The 26,232-nt window shown below is 41.9% G+C and overlaps 1 protein-coding gene across 7 annotated transcripts in view; it reads right to left on the bottom strand.

The window, feature by feature from the left end:
* Nucleotides 1–26,232, bottom strand: part of KAZN (kazrin, periplakin interacting protein) — a 411,605-nt gene that overhangs the window by 96,648 nt on the left and 288,725 nt on the right. For 5 of the 7 annotated variants that reach the window (XM_075605079.1, XM_075605083.1, XM_075605080.1 and 2 more), the window contains exon 3: nucleotides 19,462–19,648. In XM_075605079.1, the coding sequence (XP_075461194.1) occupies nucleotides 19,462–19,648 (187 nt within the window). The other 2 variants (XM_075605082.1, XM_075605081.1) reach the window with 2 other exon arrangements.

The raw sequence follows: 26,232 nt of genomic DNA, 5'->3' as shown, positions 1-26,232 counted from the left end.
TAAGTGGGCCAGAGTTTGTAACATGTGATAGATACATTATTCCCAAGCAGGTTTCCAACGTTTGCTTGACCTGCACAGCTGTTGATGTTTGTAGTTCAGGCCCATTGCACAAAATCAAAATCTATTGGAAGACAGTTGGTGCAGTGGTCTGTAAAGGCAGTTCAATTTAACCCCTTAACTACCAGGGGTGTCAACCACTCATTGTTTACTGTACATTCCTCTATTCAGTACTTTTATTTTGAACAGATTCCTCCAGCTTCGCATTCCTCTTTGATAATACAGATAAGACAGCATTGCGCCACAGTCAGAGCAAACAGCCACAACATACTTGTGTAATATGAAGAAACAGAGAAATGTTGTCCACTTAGGGACAGCTTTCTTTGGCATAGACGACATTGTTCCTGGGCCGACTCATTATGGATACTCTCTATATATGCCATATGTTCTCTCTATTATCATCATCACAGGGATTTAGTAGTCTGCATGAAAAGCTATATTGGCCCTGAATATTTCACATGCTTTAGGGTCCAGAACACAGAACTCCGTATTGTATTGGCCACCAAGGACAGTAAACTGGGTAATATACTTCTGCACATGGATTTTTATGTAGCTATATCCACTGAAACTATAGAAAAGCATCTTCAATATTACAAAAAACAACAGTTACATACTGTACTATATTACTTCAGCTTTTCCTACAGAATTAAATGGCTGGTTGTGCAATGTGAAGTGTCTGGTATTATATGCACTCAAATTTACTGTGGTTTCTGTTGGCCTCCCCACGTCAATTAAACTGTAAGCTTTTTGGGCATGTTCCCTGTATTGGAATTGCTTTTGTAAAAAAAGGATCCGCATATCTGGCTTGCCCAGTACAAAATAAAAAATATACATACAGCTTATTCTTAAGGCAGCCCATCCGGATGCAATTTTACCACGACATGCAAAGACTCAGTAAAAAGTACTTAATAGAAGGGAGTGAAACACTGTTAAACATGCTCGAGGAGGTTTAAATAGTATGTTACGTCTTTATTTTTACAGTATGGCTATTGTGGCATGGACCATGTACTCTGTGCTTTACTTTAAATAATTGCGTGACATTAATCTACAGCTTCCTTTTTTTTTCTTCTATAGATGTGTAGCCCCCTTTCCCTATGCCTAAGGGAACTATGCGGGCAACTATGGGTGCTGCTGTACCTGTTGCTTTGCAGGAGGCCTAAGCCTCTGCCTCCGGGAGTCTGGGGTGAGCTCTTTCTCCTTGCGTGCAGCGCCTCCACCTATGAAGGATCCCAGCATTGGCGGGATAACCCCTCACAGGAACCAATACACGTTAATGAGTAATACACCACACATATGCATATAACTAAGCTTTACTGTACACACACTAAACACAGATAACACAATACACGGTACCCACATTATAACACAGTGACCCAACACGTGGAGGTTCCCCCAAAGTACTGAGGGTGCGGAGACACCAATAACCCCATATGTCCTGTCCCAGCAATCCCCCCCAAATGTGAGGTAGCGCTACCCCCTGCAGATGCAGGTGCACGTTGGGGATACTCCAGTACCCAGGTGCTGCTTGGCATGGTGAGTTGGAGCGGATCTCACGTAGTGGAGCCTCCAACACAAATACCCTCTCTCCTAAGGGTCCCGATTCTCCTCTCCGTGTAAGCTCCAGCCCGAAGGTCTCACACCATGTCTCAGGGTCCTGTGGCCTGGTCCCAGTCCGCAGTGCGGCCGTCCGGTCACCAGCGCAGAACACTTATGGGAAGAGTCCCTATCTAGGGCCTTCCCTGCAACACTCCTCTGATGTGGCTCAGGGCCTAAGGGCAGTATCTAGGCCTAGCCCAGGAAGTACTGCTCCCTGAACACAACCTTTCTGGTCTTGCCGCCTCCGTCTGACTGAGCACACTGGCTCCTTGTCCCAAAGGATATCCTGTCCCGTTCTGGCTGCTTCAATCCCATTGGCTGGGACAGCCCACCTGATCTCCCTCCCGCCTGAGGATTCTGTGACTCGTAGTCCCGCTTCAGGCTATGCAGAGCCAGTCCAAGATGGTCATCGCACTATTCCCGCAAAGCCTTCTGGGAATTGTAGTCTCTATGGGCTTTTGAAGCCATTTAAAGATGGCCATCGCTCCGATCGCAAGTACGAAATGGCCGCCGCCGCCTCTCCTCACTCACGCGGAGCTTTGGCGGGCAACCCAGCAATTCCCCCCTCACCGGAGGGGGACTGCTACAAATGTAAGGTATTTTTAAGTCGAAATGATAATTTGTTATGATTACGAAGGAAAGCGATGTGCTTTTGGTCAACAGAACGATGTAATTAATAGAACGACTCACCTGTTTTGTATATGTAAGCGATAAGGAAGCTTTCCTGGCATTTGTGAACAGCTTCTTTACACTCCGTTTTTACTGTGAAGCGCTATGTACACTAATGGCGCTATATAAAGACATACATACAGACATACATTTTATCACGTTCCAACTCCCAACAAATGATAGTGGATACGATTACTAAACCAGGGGGTTAAATGCAGTCTGTTTTACTAAATAATGCGTTAAACTTTAAACTTTATAACTTTATATCCAGCCAACTACTTACAGGGAGGGGGCGGAGGGGGGGCAAGAGTATCCATACTATATCTATATATACTTAATTTTCTACGCCATTATTGCATTGCAACTGCAAAAATGTTGTTTTTTTTAAAAAAAAAAATTTTTTAGTGTGCTTGTTTTTCTTTTCTCTGTCATTTTTTTCCTGCACAACAGCAACCAGTGAATCAGTAAAACCCCAGGAAGATATTTGCTTCCCTGCTTCCGGGGATACTTACCTGCGAATTAGGTGCTGCCAGCCGTTCACGGCTGTCAGGGTTCACAATGTGTGTCCTGATATTTCCGGGCCTGCGGGCCAATAGGAATCCGTGACATCATTGTGTGGCTTCCTATTCGCCCATGTCACAGGGAGCTTCAAAACTTGAAAGCCTGGCTTGCTGAGCGGCGCTGCTACCGGTACATACTTCGGAACCAAGTATATCCGGAAGGTGGGGCTCCCCAGAGCTGAAATTAACGGGTTTAGCTCCGGAGACCCCCTGCTTCAAGTCTATATCTAAAAAATAAATTAATAATAATAATACAAGCTTGCGCTGTCTTAATCATTTATATCTCTCATAAAGAGTTCGGCATATGCAGTAACTTCTGGTAAATTGTAAAGCAGAATTTATCAAGCTAAATTACGAAATTCATTGCAACAGCCCTCGTCCCTCAGTTTACTTGCAAAGGACAAGGGTGTTATGGATTGCTTGAGAAACAAAAAAAAGAAAAAAAGGTTCTCAGAATACAAATAGCAAAAATGTGGGACGGTCATTTTAAGAATGCTGGAAAAAAGATAAGAGATAAGAGTAAAAGAATAGGGAGTAAAGGAGATATTGTTCTGTTGAATGACAATCATTGTAGAGATCAGCGATAGGCATTAAGGGGGTAGATTTGTGAAATATTATACACAATCATGCACAAAGTACGATTCAAAAGACAGGTCATTTTTGCAGGCTAATTTATCGCACTTACAATTAAATCTCTTAGGACAGATTCATGGAACTCGCCACGACATAGTACACTGTAGGTGTGAAAACAATCCAAATATGATTGCAACATTAACAACTACGCGCAGAGTAAAAAGAGTTTCACCAACAGGCTTACAATCTAAAAGGGAACGCTTTTCCCGCTGTAATAGATGGTACTGTAGGTGTTATGGCAGAGGCATTGTCGGGACGATTTTGCATAGATTTCGATGCAGAAGTGAGTTTTCTGGGCACTTTTAAATGCAGGAAGGGTGGGGAGAGTCTGTAGTTGCAGGGAAAGGAACCCCTTCAGTGTGGCACTGCCCAGGTAATGCAAGTAGTAGGAGAGCATGGGCAGAAGAGAGAGAGCTTTATATAGTATTTGGAGATGGGTTCGGAGAGGAGCATTCACATTGCAGAGAGCTTTGTACAATAGCCAAGTAGCTCGCCTAGAGGAATAGCCTGGGGTGAGATTAACTGATCTAGCAGCAGTTTTAATAGATTGAAGAATGGAGAGGAAGACCAGGAAGGAGATTACCATTGCGATGGTTGATTTAGATTTTGATCAATTCTGTTGGGAGAAAGCAGTGGCTTCTGTTTGTATTGTGGAGTTGGAAGCAGAAGGATTTGGTGAGGTACAGAGTGTGGGGGGGAAAGAAGAGCAATGAAAATTGATGTCAAGGCATCAAATTTACAGTATTGGAAGGTGGTAACAGTGAAAAATTTGGAACAGGTATGGAATTAGAGAATTAGTTTAATTTTGGACATGCTGCATTAGAAGACAACATCTCCAGAAGGATTGTATGGAAGAGCACAGGGGAGAAAATAAAATGATTTTACTATTTAGAATCTGTCACGGTAGACCAGGTCTTTTAACACATTTATATTTTAGGGATCATTCAACTGACAAAACAAGGCAGTGAAATAAAATAGGGTTTATTTGGATAAAACATCGGAAATACAACAAAACAAAATACAGAAATATACACTTACTGGGGTCTGGGGTATGAGATCTAGCCTTTCCTAGGTGCAGAGCGCCCGCTTACAAGGGCTTACTCTGATCGGAACCTTGTTCCGGACCGAGATTCAGCAGAAAATTCTGACCGGGACCTGATAGTCTTGAAACTGTTTTAGGCAGGACTACTGACCGCGTCTGCTATGTTCTCAAATGAGAACTTGGTCCTTGCATCTGACTTAGTCTGACAGCAGGGCAGACTATCCTAGCTTCAAAACTAAGCCGGTTGCTCTGCTATTTGGAACATAGCAACTTTGAAAAGCCCGCCCTGCAGTAGCTTCATCGACTCAAGCCACAAAATAGTCTGGTTCTCTGACTGGGGCTTCTCCTTACATACCCTCTGCTGAGCTATGTTCAGCATGGAGGAAGGAGAAGCGACCAATTAGAGCTTGGGAATTCCTCCCCACCAGCCAATAGAAACAGGCTCTCGTCTCTCGGCTAACGTCAGAGGAGGAGGCGTGCGAAGCCTGCTCAGCGGGAAATATGATTTAGCCAATGGGAGAGCTGTGTCTCCCCCAGCTAACTCATTGCCACCCGCTGGGCAGGCTCCACCAAGTCTGGCAGATACAAAAGGTGTCCCCACAGGGTGCCCTTTGTTCAGCAGACTTGGCAATTCGCCCTTCCTCGCCCACTAAATGTTCTTCTCACCTTTGGACATCCTCTACTCTTTGAACTACGGCCTCTATACAGACATGCCGACGTCTACGCTGATGCCCTGGCTGACTGTATAGAGCCTTATAGTAAATGTCTAAAACATTATAAAGTACACATTAATCAAGTATACCCATTGGGGAACCTTATACTTATAAGGGAAATGGATTTGGGATAATTGGGCACGAAATCCAGTAGTCTGGGGGACACTGGGTTGCCCCAGTGTAATTCACCACCCGTACCGGCAAATCATGCCTGCTCGCTGGGGAGAATTAAGGAATACCGGTAACTTCGGCCCCTAAACTCCTGCAAACAAAATAATTGCATTTCTACCCAAATATCCCCCCTAAAACTGACACACAAAAATCTCACAGTTCTAGAGTCAAGGGAACATGAAAACAGAAAAAAGCAGGGGTCACTATTTTCAGCATGTATTATCCCTGGTCCCTGCCTTATGGTGCTTTTATAGCTACCAGGGACCCCGCGGTTTCAGGGATAACCAGAGGGCTTAACCTGTATTATGTAGCCTGGTTACCCACTACCGTTACAGAAGCATTTGCCGGAAAAAAATACTATACATGTATGTTGTAATAGGCAAAGATACTCTGAACTCAATATTTATTCTGATCTAGCTTGTCTCAAAAGTTTAATTAAACATTTATTCCACCTACATACAAATATACACCTTATTTAAAGGTTTAAAGAAATCAAGTTTGATGTATGATGTGCCACACAAGTTACAATTCTTTATTCATTTGGCCAATTGACAAGCCAGAAACAAAGAATCTGTAACCCACCATTTAATTTCTTCCCATTTGCACAGTAATCATCATCCCTTTTCTGACAGACCACTTATCCTTCTAAGAGACTTTTAGAACTCTTGCATCTTGCTAAACTGCAACTGATAAATAAACCAGAAAAGTGGATTTCCTGAGTGTTTTATTTGGTTGCCTTCGATTTTAAATAGGAAATAATACAGGCATTAAATTTGTTTCTGGTCATCGATCAGAAACAAAATAATACCAAGACCCGATTTAGCCGCAAAGGATCCAGCCGTTGACGCCAGATTTCAAGTCCTACATTCTTGCAATTTTGGGCAAATCATGGTCTCACTGTACCCAAGGCTGCGCTTATAGTGCCGGCAACGGCGCGGCAAAACAAATGCATTGCTGCCGTCGCGTGCGCTTATAGTAAGCGCAACGGATTGGTCGCGAACGCTGGAAGTCATCTCAATTTGATTTTTCCAGCGACCTTGGGCTGACGTAGCGGTCGCTATAAGCGTAGCTTGAGGCATTAAACATGTAATTGTGAGTTCCTGAGGCCAGGGATTCATAGCACTGCTCAAATCTATTCTAGAATGAAGAGGGAATGGACACTTGGGGGGCTCAATGGGCGTTTCTTTGCTGCAGTGCCCCAATTGGCACTATGACAGTTTAATAAATTACCCTCTTAAACCATTAAGCAGCACAAGTCTCTCTTATTTACATTCTGCTATAAAGCAAACAACTGGTCTAGTAGCAATATCACGGAGGAGCGAGTTGTTCAACTAGGAGAAACTTGTTCCATTATCAACATTACCTCATTTCCCTCTGTCCCAGTCAACAGAAATGTAGGCTGCAAGCTTTTCAGTGCAAGGTATTTGTACACCATCAAGAAATGATTATAGGTGTAGGGTGGGTTAGACCAGTAGTTCCCTTTGTCTCTAGTTACTATGCACGTTACTTTGAAAAAGGGCACTTGTGGCTGTTCCAAGACTAAAAATGAAGCCATACACACTAAAATAATCTGCTTAATCAAAAGCCGTTTTTCATTATGTATGACAAATGAAAAATTATGAACAAGCAATAACTGGAGTGCTCATATTTATACATTTCAATTTGCAATCCAATGATTCCCTTTTTATGTTTGATGCTCCTAAGCCAGCGTTATATTATTGTTTCTTATATTAAAATGCCGTAAAAGCAACATCTTTATAGTTAGAGCGAGAAAGACATTTATATGTGAACCTCATCTCCACTCATGAATAAAGAGAACATACTTAATTAAAAGTCACATTCAGTAAGCAGAAACATGTTCTTATCCATACTCCAAAAGCAATGTACTTCTATCAGACTAGGCACACTAATCAAAAATATTAATAGCCATAAGGGTCTAAGGACTCAAATGCATTCATTTGTGGTATTCTGGCAATAAATATGGCCTTATTATGGAAACCATCTGGCTTTAAAAACCGTGAGACTATGAAGACTTATTAGATCACTAATGTTAAAAATTAGTAATACAGACTTCAAAAGGAGGGAAGACTCCCTGCAACCAAGATTACAATGACTTCAAGAAAAACAAAAATTCTACTCCATAATTTCTCTATTATCTACTTTTCCTATTCTAGCATTGTTTCACCAGCACAATCCACCTCTGTAAATATTGTATTAATTCAGAAATGATCATTTATAGGAGTAATACATGGTCTGCAACACTTACGGACTTAGAGGAGGATTGGAGGCAATGTTTTCTGACCATATTTTTGTTGATATAAAATGCCATTAGTTAATAGCAATTCACCATGCCATTGTTTTAATTATTATTTTTACCCATGTACTTCAATATCACTGATACTTTCACTTCTATGTATTCACATTACAATACAAAATATGTTTAGGACAACGTCAAAATGCTATGCTGTTAAAATACTACGAGTGATTTCACAGTTTGCGGCACTTCCAGCTGTGTGAAGATGCCTCTTGCTTGATGCTTTCCTGTCACACCGCATCAGCCCCTGTCTATGCCATCTCCTTTCTAAATGATCCCCCTGTAAATATTCTTGGGTCTAGCTGAATCTTTATAAAATGTTTTCTTGGCAGCTTAATGAAGTTATTTCGTCATTGGCTTCTCTTCATGATTGATACATTCCATACAGTGCCAAGATGCTGACTTCCTGAATGAGAACTAAATTATTTGAACTCAATGTGAAGATTTCCCACATGGGCCTAAATGAGCTATAATAAGCCTCTTTCCAATGGGATTTCTGACCTTTCCCCCATTTGAACAGCAGCGAGTGTTTCACAATGTGACAGCTGCCATTCAACTAACTTTTAAGCAAAGCTTTACAAAAGTTATATAGAACAATTATACATTTAGCCATTGCTTTGGCTATTCATACTGGTTCCAACTACTTAATAATGAACGTCACCAATACACACTACATGCAGGGCCGGCACGATGGCGGTGCCGTCTGTGCCACTGCACGAGCCTTGTGATTAAAGATGCCCTGCGCTCTCCCCACATCACATTTTAACCTGGTCTGTAACTGTTACATACACCTATAATATATTATCTTTAACTGTGCATGCAATGTCTTGTATATAATCTATAACCCTGTTCACTTAATGTAACCATGTATTTGTCATCATAATTCTATGCCCAGGACATACTTTAAAACGAGAGGTAACTCTTAATGTATTACTTCCTGGTAAAACATTTTTATAAATAAACTGATTGCCTGGGGCAGAGCCGCGGGGCCTCGGTAACTCTTTCACCTTCTCCTCCGGGCATCTTCCCCTGCATGATCCCATCATTACGTACTCCGCGACGACAAAATGGTGTCGTGTTGCCATGCGGCGTCCTGTTGTCATGGCAATGCGACACTATTTGACGTCGCTGAGCCATAATGATGGGACCATGCAGGGGGAGATGCCGGGGGGACACGAGATGCCAGAAGGAGATGCCGCCAGGCGCCGCTGGAGAAGGTAAGAGCCGAGGCCCCGCACATATATCTCCCACAAATATCCTAGCCGGCCCCGACTACATGGATGCAAATATGCTCATATGAAGTGCTTTACCCATCCGGATAACTACGTAGGAGGACAAAATTGCTTACTTGCTCAGTGAAATCACCAACTGTATAAACACAGAAGTTGACTGTAGAAAAGAACAACTTGGCTCAGCTAATCTGCAAACCTCTGCGAAACCTCAGATCCTATTAAATCCTTTGTTTATTTCAAAACGTAGGATAGCCTTAAGTAGATCTCCATGCTTTTTTTAATTCCCTTACTGTATTAGCACCAGCCACTACGGTTGGAAGGCTATTCCATGAATCGAAAATCCCTTGAGTAGAAGTACTCCTCACATTTCCTCCCCCCCTGCCCCCCCCAAGTCTGCCACCATCCAGTTTGTTCTAGGACTTCTCTCTCTGAAATATGCTTCCCTCCCATATCTTGTTAAAACCCTTTCTAGGCATGTAACCTGATATACACCATCAGAGACGCATATAAAAATGCAACGAGTCCATTCATACAAGATGCATTAGCAGAGTGTTTCAGATTTTGCTTCGGTTGTTGGATACTGAAAAATGTTACAAATCAAATGGAACGCGGTTAATATTCTGCCAAAAAGAAGGGGAAAAAAAGAAAAGAAGGATTCAGTAAATGTGAAGATTTGAGCCAAGTTGAGTTTTCGTGTTTAGAAATGTGTTTTCTGGTTAAAACAAAAATATCCTTAGAGAGCGGTCGGTCCTTGTTTTCTCAGGTATTTCAACAAACTGAATTTCTACTGGTGTGAAAGTTTTTTTTTTTTTTTATCAAGAGGGGGAAAACCTTGCAAACATTTTTCAATCACAGGCAGATCAAATAACTTCGGTGTATATCAGCATAAAATGAAAGTTAAAAAAAGCACATTGCTGTAGGAGCCATAAAAAAGGCGACATCAACACAAAATGTATTTTTGGATAGCACCCAACATTCTAATTCTCCCTGTGACTGGTTTACTCATTCTCTCTTATCAGTCCCTCAAAGCATCTGTGCTGCAATATGGGCAGGCGTGTTCACATGAACTTTGCTCTGTGGACAGTGAGGGGCACAGTGAAGAAACAGGACTATCTGCTAGTAATTATAGCATTTTCTTTTACGCTTACATCAGTGACGGAGATTTGGTACAGTCAAACCACCTGCCATTAATCACAGTGCTTATGCTCTCACTGCATCTTTAGGGAGTTTGGTTGTGTGTGACCATAAAGGTCAAGCACCAGTAAAATTGGAGGCCACACAGCTTCTTTGTTGACCAAGATAGTTTAACTCCTTCAGTGATAGATGTGTTGTACATGTGCGTGAATTATAGGATTTCTGGTTAAAGCAAACAAAAAACATGGAATATTTCTGAGGCTGTTCGGATTGCCTGCATTTTTATCAAAATACTCATGGGGAGGCCTCCTTTACAAAAGGTGAAGCCTTAGGCTAAGGCCCCGCTGCACGCGCCCCCGCACGGCAAGCTTGCGTGCCGGCGGTGCGTGCAAGTCACTGCACCGCGATTTGCGGTCTGCAGTGAACTGTGTTGCGCGCTGGGGGGCGTTGCCAAACGGGTCGGGTGGGCAGGGGCAATGACGAGGGGGGGCGCGGCCATGTTGTGTGTCAGGGATTAGGAAATAAATAATAAAGCAGAAGTTTGTTCCCCCATCCTGCTAATGGTTCCGGACCTCTTGCGTACACGTACACACACACACACACACACACACACACACGTACACCCACGTACACCCACGTACACACACGTACACACACGTACACACAACACACTCCCCCCCCCCCCTATCTTTTGGAGGGAGGGGGGAGAGGGAGAACCATGCACGGCTGCCTCAGACTTCTCTCACAAGCCGCCTCCCTTCCGCCGCAGTTCCTTCCTACTCCCCTCATTGGCTGACGCGTGCACCATGTGACGCGTCAGCGTTGCAAGGAGGTGGTAGCTCCAGCAGGCTGACGCGTCACAGTACGCAGTCAGCCCTGCCGGAAGGAGGTAGCGAGGACAAGGACCATTCGGGTAAGGTGCGGATGGCCTGCGGCCGCGCGCACCGCCGGCCGCAGCGGGACCAAGGCCTTAGACATGTTGGGCATTTAAACACAAAATCCCAGCAAGCTGATCAAAATCCCAGCTTGTTGTATACATGCACGGCTTTTACATCTAAATGCTGACCTGCTCATCACCTCCCCCGATAAGCCTAGGGACTATTATTTTTATTATGCACTTTAACCTTACATCATATGCATGATGAGCACAAAGTGTAAGCATGCGATCTCGCACTTTATATTGCAATGTAACACAAGAACACTTCATTGTCAGTGATGGTGCGCATGCCTGAATGTAGCTGCAATCTAAGATAAAGGGAGTGTACCGTTGCCAACATCCGGACTCATTCAGAAAAGCTCCTGTACAAAAATGTAGAGAATGAGCCGGTTTTGTCCAGATGTTTCTCCATTGTAATTTTTTTTATTGTAAGGAATGAACATCTGTCCTAGATATTCTGCGTCAGGGCTGCTTTTCATGAAAAGAGGGCATGGGGAACTGTTGTAGACAGCGTTTGGGGAAGTGGAGATGCACACCAACAGAAAGGTTTAATCTCACCGAAACGTTGACTACATAATATATTTTTGGCATTTTGCTTATGCAAGACTGGTATGCTACCCTATTTTTGATAATTGAACTATTCTAGATGTCACGTATTTAAGAGGGACACAGTATTGCAACGAGTTGCTGACTTATTACAGCTCAAGAAGTTCAGAAAGTGTTTGGGAATGAAAGGACACAACGAATAGCACGGTGTCTAGTTCACTGGAAGAATTCACTGTATTACAGCTGCTGATGTAACTATTCAATAAGGTTATCAGTGGTAGTCATATGTGAAGTTTCCACATGGCTTCAGTCAGACAAACACACACACACACACACACACACCTCCAGATAGTGTAAGTAATGTGTAACTGGTGTAAGAGATTTAAACACTGGCTTAAGCTGTTCATTTTCCATATTGGAAAAAGCCTCAGCAACTCAGATTCTAACAACAGACCTGTCTAATCTGAAGACCTGGACAGGTTGAACCAGGTCAGCAACCTAGCTCCAAATTACTACAAATCTTAGACTCCCTGATCCAGCAAGACAACTGACCTATAAACCATTTTGGTTTCTGGAAAGAAAAAACAACAACAAAAATCAGGACTTCCATAAATCACATCTGTGAAATATTCTGAGATATAGGGGATAAGTCAAGATGTTCATAAAATATTTTAACATGGAGAGAAACATACGTGTGTAACTACAGAGATGTATTTTTGCATATGCTCCACCTACAGCCAATTCAAGTGCTTAGGTTAGTTATTTTTACTTTGAAAGATAATTAGGACGTGATGAAGCTTAGCACCAGTTAGTGAATGCGGACCAAAATGAGCTCAGTTACATAGTTACATAGTTGATGAGGTTGAAAAAAGACATAGGTCCATCAAGTTCAACCTATGCTAAATTTAGATAACAAATAATTTATCCTATATCTATACTTACTTATTGATCCAGAGGAAGGCAAACAAAAAACCCCAGTAAGGGGAAAAATTAATTCCTTCCTGACTCCCAGAATTGGCAATCGGATTAATCCCTGGATCAACATCCTTCCCATGTATAGTTATTTGGTATATCCCTGTATACCTTTCCCATCTAAAAAGATGTCCAACCTTTTTTTGAACAAATCTATTGTATCTGCCATCACAGTCTCCATGGCTAATGAATTCCACATTTTAACTGCCCTTACTGTAAAGAACCCTTTCCTTTGTTGCTGGTGAAATTTCCTTTCCTCCAACCTTAAGGGATAGCCCCGAGTCCTTGGTACTTCCCGTGGGATGAATAGTTCTTTTGAAAGCTCCTTGTATTGTCCCTGAATATATTTGTATATAGTTATCATATCCCTCTTAGACGCCTCTTTTCTAATATAAATAAATCTAATTTAGCTAGCCTCTCCTCATAAGTTAGATTGTCCATCCCCTTTATTAATTTGGTGGCTCTTCTCTGCAATCTCTAGTTCCATAATGTCTTTTCTTAGGATTGGTGCCCAAAATTGTACTCCATATTCAAGGTGTGGTCTTACTAGTGCTTTGTAAAGGGGCATAATTATGTTTACTTCCCTTCCATCCATTGCCCGTTTGATGCAAGATAAGATCCTGTTTGCCTTTGCAGCTACTGCATGACATTGGGCACTATTGCTAAGCCTGCAGTCTACAAGCACTCCTAAATCCTTCTCCATCAAGGATTCCCCCAATTTATCCCCATTTAATTTGTATGTCGCCTTTTTATTCTTGCATCCCAAATGCATAACCTTACATTTATCTGTATTAAACCTCATCTGCCATTTACCTGCCCACGTTTCCAGTCTCTCCAAGTCCTTCTGAAGAGAAATTACATCCTGCTCTGATTCTATTACCTTACACAATTTAGTATCATCAGCAAAGATGGAGACTTTGCTCTCGATCCCAACCTCAAGGTCATTAATAAACAAGTTAAAAAGCAGGGGTCCCAGTACCGATCCCTGAGGTACTCCACTCACGACTTTAGCCCAACCTGAAAAAGTTCCATTTATGACAACCCTCTGTTGTCTGTCCTTTAACCAGTTTTCAATCCAGGTGCATATATTATTACTGAGTCCAATTTTCTTTATTTTGTACACCAACCTCTTGTGTGAAACCGTATCAAAAGCCTTTGCAAAATCTAAGTAGACCACATCAACTGCATTACCCTGGTCTAAATTCCTACTTACCTCCTCAAAGAAACAAATAAGGTTAGTTTGGCAAGATCTATCCTTCATAAATACATGCTGACTATTACTAATAATTTTGTTTTCCATTAGGTATTCCTGATTATCCCGTATTAAACCTTCAAGTAGTTTCCCTACTATTGAAGTCAGGCTTACAGGTCTGTAATTCCCCGGTTGTGATCTAGCTCCCTTTTTAAATATAGGCACCACATCTGCTTTACGCCAATCTTGTGGTACTGAGCCTGTGGAAATGGAGTCCTTGAATATTAAATATAATGGTTTTGCTATTACTGAGCTTAACTCCTTGAGAACTCTTGGATGTATGCCATCGGGGCAAGGTGCCTTATTTACTTTATTTTTTTCAAGTCGCTTATGAACTTCTTCCTCAGTTAACCAATTGTTCATTAATATGGAGGTTGTGGCTTCCTCCTGTGGCACTACTATTGAACTTGATTCTTCCCTGGTAAACACAGAGGCAAAGAATTTGTTTAATACCTCAGCTTTAACATTTAACAGTTAACATTTATATAGAGGTAGCTACATTTGTATTCCATAGCCATGTTTAGGGCAGCCCTGCAATCCCTTTACACTTGCGACATCATCTCCAAAAACCTCAGGTAAATGCTGATGATGGCAGGAAAACCAGCAATTCTGGCATTTCATTCCTCCTTTCGTATTGCGAAACTTTGTCCTTAGGGGCATTGTAGTCAGAACCCGTATATACAGTATAGCAGCTGTCGTCATTAATCAGAGTGGCAATTGTGCCGATACATTTTTTTTATGCATTTGCTGTTTTGGGGTGTTACATGGCTGTATTAAAATCAATTGTGGGAAGAAGAGTGTACCCCACCTTATATCAGATATGTATGGAATCTAGAACTGCACGGGGCTCATTTTAATCAACATTGCACGTCTCATCACAACCTACCTAAAAATTAAAACAGAAAAAAAAAACAAAAAGAGGGGACAGGGGATTGCTGCTTTCACAGGATGAGAACCAGAGGGTCGCCTGGAGCTGAACCGTGCTATTTTCTGCTCTGGTGAACGCCTGGGTTCCTGAGAGACTTACTGGTGAAGGTACAGGATTTAAATCTCCCGACAGTGGAAATAAAATGGCTGTCAGATCTCAGACCAAATATGATATTGCGGCTTCCTATTAGATAGAAATGTAAAACTACCTTTAAAGAAACAAGGAAGTAATACCAGTAACTTCCTCTGTAAGTATCTCGGGAGTTGAGGTGTTCCGCAGCTGTATATAGCGAGGTTCAGTCTGGAAAATAAAACCGTGAAGGGTGGGGGTGGGGGGGTTGGGGGGGCAGCGAAGGATTGCTACTATAACTTTGGGATCAATGTTCCAACAGGTTCTTAGAAAGCAGTACTCTAGAAAGGGTAGGAGTAAAAAATAAGGGACTCAGGTAGGTCAACATTTTAGTTAATTAAGTACAGTAAAGCCAGCTCGAGTTTAATTAAATATAAAGTAACACAGAACTATGGCAAGCAATGCCAAAAATGATATATACGTGTGTGTGTGTCAAGTAACCCCTCCTTACCCATACAGTTTCTCCAAATAAACACTCCGTGTTACTTACTAATAAGGGCAGCAATAGCCTTTTTCAAATGCTTCAAATTTTGAAACCAAAATATCTAGTTGGCGTCCCATATAGCATTACAGGATTGTACTTGCTTCTCTTGGGCACCATCTAACAGAGTTGTACTAAAAATGCCACCTTCATTTTGCCAATCACCTTTCTGTCCCCAATAATAGTGAGGATCTCCATAACTGCCTTACAAGAAAAGACATTTTTTAAATGACTTGTAAAACAAAGTCAACATTATAGTACACAATTCATATATGTTGATAAATTACAAAAAAAAGGTAGATACCTTAAATTAAGATAGTATACACCTGCAATAGTGCTTAAAATATCACCATATTGAATGGTGTAGGGTCCCATTGCCACAAATTTATTACAATTCACCAAACATCATCAAGGGCACCATCACCATAATTTCAAAGGAGAGGCAGGAAGAAGACTCAGCGCTTTACACTATTTATGTTCATCTCCTTACATCCACATCAATGTATACATTTCTTTGTGCGAGTCCTGTTTCTAACTCACTTTTCAACAGACTGCTATCAAATCCCAACTGTCCTCCCTAGAGCCTCGTGCTGGTGGCTCCTCTGAAGGTTCCATCAAGTGCAGCTCAGCTGTTGCAAAGTCTTTGCCTCATTCTAGGGCATTACAATTGCATGTGATGTCTTTAGAAAAGCACGGAGTGGCAACCAGGAGTTAAAACATGTAACAAACTCAGATACAGGTGCAATATTTATTTCAGTGTTGCAGTCAAAGCTGTTCTACAATATGGCTTGATGTTGACATACTGTTTCCAGTTTATTTTGATACATTACAAATTCAGCTTTACACATATTGTGTTAGTGGAATTGCTGCTAAGTATTCATAACTTTACCGTGTTGTATAACAATGCACATTTTATACGTTATTAAGGATACATTCTGTAGAGGCCAGCAGAAGAGTTGACCTTCCCCCGAGGTGCAGTCTATCCCCTGCTGAGGAACAGAAGGACTAAAATGCAATCATTTTGCCTTGTTTCCATGTTTATCTCAAAACAGAAACATGTTCTGTGAGTCATGGAAATCATTAATTCTATTCAACAGGGACAATAGCTCATTCTTAAGCTGCCAGGCAGCATTTGGGCTCCTAGTTCTAATACAATGCTAAGGAGGATACAAAATTATAGTCAATGATTTTGCAACTACTGACTTGTCAATGTATGACTACTGCTCCTGACAATTTATAGCAAACGTAATGTAACAGCAATTATTTGCCTCTGGTGATTGCAACCACCACTTTACAAAGACTAACAATAATATAGAAGACTTTTGCTTTGTCCACGTCTGTTAAAAAAAAGTTCCTTTACTTAGAGATCCCCAAATAGACCCACAAGACCCCAGAATAGGCAAGATTTTTGAAGACTTAGTAGCTCAATCTAAATTTATTTGGCGTCAGCAACACATTACAACAGAAATGTAAAGCAAAATGTACAGCAAAGCAAATCGGGGGTCGGGCATATAAAAAAAAAAAACTAAAATATACTGAAAAAAATCACCTGCAGTGGGGTCCTTGAAGACACGTTTGGAACATTTTTCCTAATAAAATCATTGTGCTTTGCAGCACGTTTTAAAGGAGGTCAACATTATGGAATATGTATTATTTGTCAGAGGCAGCTATCAGTGTGTGTGTGTGTGCGTGCGCGAATGAAGGAATCTGTAATATTATAAATGGGATGTATAAAAGTTTACACCTGTCTTTAATCCCTAGCAGGTATAAGATATCGGTGCAAAATGTCAAACATGATTAGCAACTGTCACACATTTCCCACCAGTGCACTCGGACATTAGCAAAAATTCACGATATGGGGTTTCTTTACATAGCTTATGGAGATTTATTATTAGGTAAAATGATCTTTGTTTCAACGAATAAAGAATGACATTGTAGTAGTTGTACCACTTACAAGGCCGCTTGAGATAAGCGGCCACAGCAAGTAAATAGTACAGTGGTTGTTGGACATCTCAACTACATCACTCAATCCTGGGGTTTGACAGTAAAAAACCTGCTGAATTGCATCCTGCAGATGTACTACATCCTCTGGGCCCATATGAATTAAGCTTAACAGGCGCTCAGAAGGTGCAATGAGAGAGTTCTTAATATGCTCAGCAGCAATACTATTAAAAACTATTTCTGCAAGAGCTGAGAATTCATAATATTTTGGAGCCCTCCATATTAATAGATACTTATCCCAACTGTGCAAATACCCGTAACCTATCTGCAACAACTACTGCAGGGGTTGACTCCAAGTTATTACTAAATTGTGGGGTAAACCACCAGAGAAAATCAGCTGCAAGATCCAGCAGGTGGAACGCCTTTTAAGTTCTATATTGTTGTATATACAGGGAGCCAGAGTCTACAGTGAGCATGGTCAGTATTAACAACAGCATGCTCAATTTTAGAAAATTGTAAAACAAATTGTTAAAATTATTGATACTGTATCAATATTTCTCCCGACCATCCTAAGAAGGATTATCTAAATGGACTAATAACACTGCTCTGTGGGCTTTCGATTAAACGGTAGAATTCCCAATATTTGTAATTACATTTACAGATTAATAAAAATGAGATCAGCCAGCTCATTAGCTGTTAACGCCAAACATTTTCTCCAGACTGTTTTAGAAGCCCAGGCACTAACAGGGGATATTAAACACTAACAGCAGATAAGCGTCTAAAATCTTTATTTTACAGTGTTAAGTTATCACTTAAAATTTGAAATAAAATATGACAATATAATGAACCCATACGAAATAAATTAGATTTGCTGTATTAAAAAAACTGCACATGATCTAGCAAAGAAGCGAGAATGCAACCTTGAAACCTACCCACTTGTCATCAAGACTATAAAATGTTAATTATTATTACGATGTAGAGGTGTTATTAAATCACAATGCCAATTCTTGTAATCTAATGACATTTCCAGTGTCTTACTGTGATTGAAATACAGAATGCTTAACACTTCATCAAATGGATGACAATTCAGGAGGTGGACAGATTACTTAAAATTATTAAAAAAATCCCTAAAATTCTTCCCTTGTGCATGAAATTTCGTTCAAAAGGTTTACGATCTTTTTTTTTTGTAGGTACTGGAAAAAAAAACAAAAACAAAAAAAAACCCAAGGTATGCTATTAATTTAAAAACAACTGGCATATCCAACTAGTCAAATGACTCCCATAGCGCCTTCTTTTTTGCCACCTTGCAACAGAACTTATTTTATATTTATTGTATGATCAAGCATCCAGTTTCCTTGCACATGGCATGACTGAAATAGGTTCCCCCATGTACCCATGCTGGTCTGACATACTAGTAGGTACACACAGTATCACAGAGGACTGTCACCAGGGATTTCAAACAAACACCAGGGCGATTGCGTTCAACGGTCAGACTTGTATTTATAAATGCCAAATAAAGCCATGTTAGCCTTTATGAGAAAGGACTGCAAGGGGCAACCCTTTGCCATGCAGGGACCTCTTAACCCATCCTTTCACTGTGTGATCATTATACAGTATTTATGTGTCTATATTTGTTCCTTCTAGCTGCATTGTGAATGCTGTGCTAACTATACATTACAGATGATTATAATACCTATATAATATATAGGTGCAATATTGTACATACATCTAACATTCTGAACATGTAGGGATCTTAAGCACTTAAAACAAAATGAATATGTAAGCCCTTAATTGCCATGAGTCTGGATGTTCTGCAGGCCCCTCTAACAGAGCTAGGGTTAAACCATTAGTAGGCAAAGAAAAAAAGAGTTCTGCACTGCTCTGCAAAGTGTTTCACACCCCATGTGCCTTTACAGAGGTTGATCCAGATGCTTTTATTGCATTCTGAATTACACAAAAAAACAACGGAATAACAAGGAACCAGAATAGCATTTTTTTTTTTTTTAATAAGGATCTATTTGGGTAATGGCACCAGCAGCCCGTGCAGGCAGGGGGGATACCAAGAGAAAGAAAAGCCTATTCATTAATATTCATCCAGCCAGCATTTGTTTGACTCCTCTCCCTCTGCAGGTCGGAGCTGCTCCCCCTTCTTACCTTGTGTGTTGTGTTGGTTGTTCTCCATGACAGAGGGGTCTGTGCTGCTGTTCAGCTCGGCCAGTCTCCGGTTGGTGGCTGTCAGCTCAGATCGCAGGTTAGTCACCTCCTGGCTGGCAGACTGAATGGCCCCATCTATCCTAAGGGCCAGCTGCTTGTTATCTTCCATCATTTTCAGGATTTTGGCCTGAGGAGAGAGGGGACAGAGAGCAGCATGGTGATCAGTGCGCTCCGGAGCCGGGGAGGCTGTTCTCAGGGGGGCTCAGTCTATCCGTGCAAGGCTCAGCCAGTGGAGGAATGAGCAGCACTGCGGGACACACAGCACAGAGCCTCCTCTCCAAAGGACACAGCACACATGACATGCACTCTTTCAATGGAAGCTACCACTACGCGTCTCCTTGCAAGGGGAGCTCCCACTTACACTTCACTACATTGCAGCACGTTACAGCCTGGAGATCCTAATCACACCGAATCCTTACAAACATAACACGGGACAGGGTGTCACTAGCACATCTGATACCACGTTACAGCACTTTCACATCGTGTGTACCCGGCAGCTGGGCCCCTCCCCCTCCTTTCTGTGTGTGTGTGTAATTGCAGCTTCCTCTTCCCTTCTATAAATCACAGCTACAAACTCGTGAGCACAGTTTCTTGGCTTCATTTCCCCGTGTTCATTATTTATTCAATGCCGAGTCCCCAAGACAAACCATTTCCCAGGCTGGGGGGGTGGGGGGAGCAGAGTTACCACAAAGGCCTGGGGGAATTCAGCTCAAACGGGATGCAGATAAATAAATACGAAACGCAAAGCGGAAATGTATGTATCAATGCTGGGAGCGAGGAAAAAAAAGAAGAGTATTTGTTTTAATTGCAATGATACTGCGTTGTCATGTAAAACACGGTGCAAAAAAAATAAAAAGCAGTCTTAAATTGCAGCATGTGTAAGGGTAACTATGCCTCTGCTTCCCAGATAGATACGGGGCGTCCATTAGTTGCAGCAGATGAGGACGGAGGTCGAGGCGTAGCCTGCCCTCCAGGTGACCACCTAACTATAACCAGCAGGAACAGGCGCAGCCAGTCCTGGTTATGTGACCCGTCCCTTCCCAATGGGTTTCTGCTTTGGAAATCCCCCATTCCGAGGTGGGATCGGGATTCACAAGCAGGATACTGGCAAGCAGGAACAGGTGGTAATTTCTGTATCTAATGAAGGGGGGTGTCACACAAAACAGCATCTTTCTTGGGATTTGGAGTTGTCCATGTATTTTTACATTTTTCCTTTGCTTGCTGTGTGGCCCTTTTCTTAGTTCTTCCTGTCTCCTCCACATTATTGTGTTACAGATTTTATTTATAAAATGTTTTACCAGGAAGTAATACATTTAGAGTTACCTCTCTTTTCAAGTATGTCCTGGGCATAGAGTTAAATGAGGAGGGTCCTGGCACCTCTGGATTGGGGTGCCTCTCCCCTCCCCCCCCCCCTCCTTGATGAGAACTGGCAGACAGGGAGCTTGCTTGCCCCATCAGGAGGCAGATATAAATAACCAAAATGGTTAAAAAAATAAAGTAAAGGGCAGTCCTTGGATGGGTTGCTGTTTCTATACTTCGTTTACTCTGACTTAGTTATACAGACCGTAATTAAATATTTTTATATTATCATAAACCATGTTTAATAAGGGAGGGTGCTGTTTTAGTCCCACAAAATTATGAGCTTTTTTTATCTAGCACTTACTGTGTTTCCAGCATCTGACGATATAAACACACAGATAAACTGATAAAATACAATAGAACGCACTGTGGTGCTCCAGCAACTGGAGAAAGTATAAGAACATTGGAATGTGTTCTCAAAAGCTTAGGATATACATATGTGTTTCTCTATTAAGTAGAGGCTAATGTTCTTCTGTCCCAGAATATTTAGTGCTCACTTAGATTGATGGTGCACTCAAAGTGAACAGAGGTTTAGGCTGTCTTCTTTTACTTCCCAAATGCAGTGTGAGGGAGTGGCTGGAATCATGCCACACTTCCAACTGATGCAGCCACCAGTATTAGAACTCTTACCTGGGAGATTCGGGGGCAGTCTCACAGTAAATGCCTCAACATTGTCTGAACATTGCCTCAACATTTCTGTGAGATTCATAATGACCCATCGGATTAACACAGGGGGGGAGGGGGGGACTGCAGGGACCCCTGCTGTGATGGACCATTAAGAATCTCACAGAAATGTTGTGGCATTTACTCTGAGACTGCCTCAGAACTCTCCCAGGCAAGAGTTCTAATACTCGTGGCTGCATCTGTACACATGTATAGTGTCTTAATCAACTTCCCTGGAAGAGCGTGTGGGAAGCTCCAGCCTCCTCATGAGTATTACTGGTATTTCCATCCTCTGGTGTCCCTGTTGTGCAAAGTTTTCATATCTAGCATATCTGATTTCTCATAGGATATTTATAGCAGTACTATGATATTCTGCCTCTCTTGTTTGCTGGTTTACACATAACAAGTATATGTTTTACAATCAGCTTGGCATTGAAACACTTTGTGTGTGTGTTAAATTTTAATGATCTGTATGCATTTGCAGCTTGAGTAGGTTTCCCTGATATGTGCACCATGAGAACTCGTATGAATTTTAAATGCATCATATTGCTTACCACATGTCCATACAGTTATGAAGATAGCATTTAATCTACCAACAGTGTGTCTGAAGAAGAGACTCGAGGGGTCATGAAAGCTTGTGTACACATTTTTATATATATAATATTAGTAGTAGTACTACTATAATGGTCTACTAAATGTAATTATAATCTGCTGCAAACCTACCGTTATTGATTTCAGGGCCGATTGAAAATTGCTATACTTTCATGTAATACAGTGGTGCGCCTCCGAGACTTTTTTTTGGGGGGAGGGGGGGCGGCTACCCAGAGGTACTTCCACGGAAGGGGCCACTGGCAGCAGCCCCGGCTGGGCACAGGAAATATCTATTTAAAGGTCCTGCTTCCCGCCGGCTAATCGGAAGTCACAACATCATCACTTTGCGGCTTCCTATTGGTCCGCGTTATGTGGGATCTTTAAACAGGACCGAGATAGCGGCATTAGTATCATAATTTAATTGTAAAGTGCCATCATATTCCATAGCGCGGTAGAATTGGGGTACAGAGATTTCATAATTACATAAACCGTTACATACAGAAACAAATAAGGACAAACATGCACACTCCGATAAACAAGGTAATGAGGCCCTGCTTGTGAGAGCTTACAATCTAGAGGGAATAAGGGCAATGTTGAAAGAGAAAGGTAAAGTGGCTGCTCGTTGTGGGACAGTGTGCCTCAGGGTAAAGTATGGTCCATCCCGACAGCTGATACCATTAAGGTTTGAGGATGGGGATGTTGGGGTATGTTACATACCGTGGAGATTGGAACAGCCACACAGCTAGTCTCAATTTGGTTCAGAGGGTTTGGGAGGGGGGGTTGGATGTTAGGGGTATGCCAGATATGCTTCCTTCAAAAGGTGAGTCTTTTTAAATGTCTGAAAGCTGGGGGTCTGATGGTTCATGATAGGGATCACCTTCCGTTGTAAGTATCTCATAGAGCAAACAGCTCTAATGAACTCAGCTGAAATTACCGCAGTTCAGCTCCAGAGACCCCCTGCTTTCTATCCAGGGAATTTTATATATATATTTATATATATATATATATATATATATATATATATATATATATAATATTTATTATTATTATTATTACTGTAGGAGAGACTAGCTAAATTTATATTTATTTACATTAGAAAAGAGGCGTCTAAGAGGGGATATGATAAGTATGTACAAATATATTCGGGGACAATACAAGGAGCTTTCAAAAGAACTATTCATCCCAAGGGCAGTACAAAGGACTCGGGGACATCCCTTAAGGTTGGAGGAAAGGAGATTTCACCAGCAACAAAGGAAAGGTTGTTTACAGTAAGAGAGTTAAAATGTGGAATTCAATACCCATGGAGACTGTGGTGGCAGATACAATAGATTTGTTCAAAAAAAGGTTGGACATCTTTTTAGAAAGGATAGGTATACAGGGATATACCAAATAAGTAAACATGGGAAGGATGTTGATCCTGGGATTAATCTGATTGCCAATTCTTGGTGTCAGGAAGGAATTTATTTTTCCCCTTAATTGGGTTTTTTGTTTGCCTTCCTCTGGATCAATAAGTATAGATATAGGATAAAGTATCTGTTGTCTAAATTTAGCATAGTTTGAACTTGATGGATGTACGTCTTTTTTCAACCTCATCTACTATGTAACTATGTAACTATGTAACTATTATTATTATTATTATTATTATTTTTAAGACAAAGCTCCTTCAAGCCTACAAACACAGACTTGCTTATGTTGTTTTCTGTTCTCAAGCCTCCGTCTCACAATGTAGATATTACTGACGTTCCCTATATCTCTCGTTCATGAATTATTATTAACGTTTATTTGTAAATTGCCAACATATTCCTCCGAGTTATGTATATTACATAAACTGAATGACATACCAAATAAGGATAAACAAGTGCAAACAGATACAGAAGGTAATGAGGGCCATGCTCGTGTGAGTTTACAATCTAGAGCAGAGGAGCACAATCTTTTTTTTTTTTCCTGCGCCCCCCTGCTGGCTGTTCTCCCTCTCCACGCCCCCCTCCCCCCCCCCTCTGACCTCTGCTCCGGTGTCATGATGTCACGTTGCCATGGTAACGCGTCTCCAGAAGTCGCCTGAGCCATGGTAAGAGCAGTTTACAGAGGCCTTCGCCACTTCCCCGGCACTTAATTTAAGTGCCTTTGGGAAGCGCGCAGGGCCTCTGTAAACCCCGCGCCCCCCGCAGACAATATCACGCCCCCCAGTTTGCGCACCGCTTATCTAGAGGAATAAGGGGCAATGTTGGAACAAAAGGTAAAGAGGCTGCTCATTGTGGGACGGAGTAAGCCTCAGGGTAGATTATGGTCCAGCCACACAGGGGATCCCATTAAGGTTTAGGGGTGAGGGTGTCTTAGCATGGAGTTTGGTCCAGCCACCCAGCTGGTCCCAATAGGGTTGGAAGCGGGGGGAGTTAGTTTGAGTTAGGGGTATGCTAGATAGGCTTAATTGAACATTGTTAGGGCATAGTCTGATGGTGGGGAATTCCAGCGAGGGGGTGCTGCACGGGAGAAGTCTTGTAGGTGGGAGTGAGAAGAAGTGATAAGGTAGGAGGAAGAGGAATGGTGAATGAGCAGGGGGTGTTTCGAGATATATTTTGTGATGAGGGCTGAGATGTAGGGGGGGGGGCAGTGTTCTTGAGAGCTTAGTAAGTCAGCGCTAGGGTGTTAAATTTGATTCTAGAGGATATGGGAAGTTTGTGCATGGATATGCATAGTGGAGCAGCAGAAGCTGAGTGATGAGTCTGGCAGCAATACTGTGGATGGATTGGAGTTGACAGAGGCGGACTAGGGGAATGCCAGCTAGAGGGTTGAAGTCGTCAAGGCGGGACAAGTTGAGTCAGAAAAGGAGGGGGGCAGGAGAACACAAAATGGATGTGTCTCCCAAAAGAATCCACTATAATGCACTCCTACTTAGTTTAAAATTTAACTTTTAATATATTAACATAAAACATATATTACCTAAAGCGTTGTGTATTGTGCATTAAAAATAAATTAAATTGACAATGACTAGCGTCTGTGTCAGTGAATGTGTGTTGGAGTGATCTCAACCGACAATTGGTAGTAGTAGCTACAGGACACAGAACGCTGCTTAGTCAGGGTATAAACCCCTCTGGAGCACCTATGAGATCAGGTACACGAGTAATAGTAAATAAATAAATAGACATGCACACTCAGTGACTGTGATGTATCGTAAGGCTACCGCAGTCCTGCTTAGACTTGTAAACCACAGAGCACTTGAAGATGTTAATTAAACATGTGTTGCCATCCAATATATATAAAAGTGCTACTGATAGTGTAGTGATGGAGGGTGAATGATTCACAGCATAGTGAAGCAAATGTTCACAGCATATTGATCATTGAATCATTCTACAACACACTCCAAATGGTTAAATCATATAAGAGCAGGCGTGCTTGCACACTGAGTGTAGTGAAGTACCCAATTCAGATCTACATAGATAAATCCAGGAGACTACTGAACACTACATAAAAGCAGCTCCAAGTAGGAGACTGACAACATAGCGCGTCCAACGCGCGTTTCCCTCCAGCAAAGGAGCTTCCTCAGGGACAAATTTGCTTGGGGGAGGAAGAATAAACCCTTATATACCCACACAGTACCTTGATTGCAAATTGAACAAGTTTACACCTGTTGCACATGCGCAGTTGGTCCGTTGTCAAACTGCACCCATCAAATTACACAAATGCTTAATAAACCGTATGTGTAGATTCCCACACATATAGTAACAAAAGTACTGTATTAGTGTGTAAAAACGAGTGTTTTTAGGGCTTTTAGGCAGTCTGGTATAAATCGGCGAAATTTGAGTCTAACGCGCATGCGCGTGGACTCAGAGAATCCAACGGACCAAATGAGTCCCCCCGCGCATGCGTCGGCACTTAGAATAAAATTGGCCAACTCAGAATTAGTGCTGTGCGCATGCGCGAATACTTGTAAACTCTAGCCCGAAATGTATGTAACTGCACATGCGCGGAAACTCCCGAAACCACTCGTTTAGAGGCGCATGTGCAGTGGACTCAGGCAATAGTACTGTCATAGTCCAGGCATGGTGCGCATGCGTTCGGTCTCCGATATTCCTGGTTGACTGCCGTTTGTAGTTGCGC

The sequence above is a fragment of the Ascaphus truei genome, chromosome 6 (assembly GCF_040206685.1).
Source record: "Ascaphus truei isolate aAscTru1 chromosome 6, aAscTru1.hap1, whole genome shotgun sequence".
Taxonomy (NCBI): domain Eukaryota; kingdom Metazoa; phylum Chordata; class Amphibia; order Anura; family Ascaphidae; genus Ascaphus; species Ascaphus truei.
This window is presented reverse-complemented; position numbering and strand designations above follow the sequence as displayed.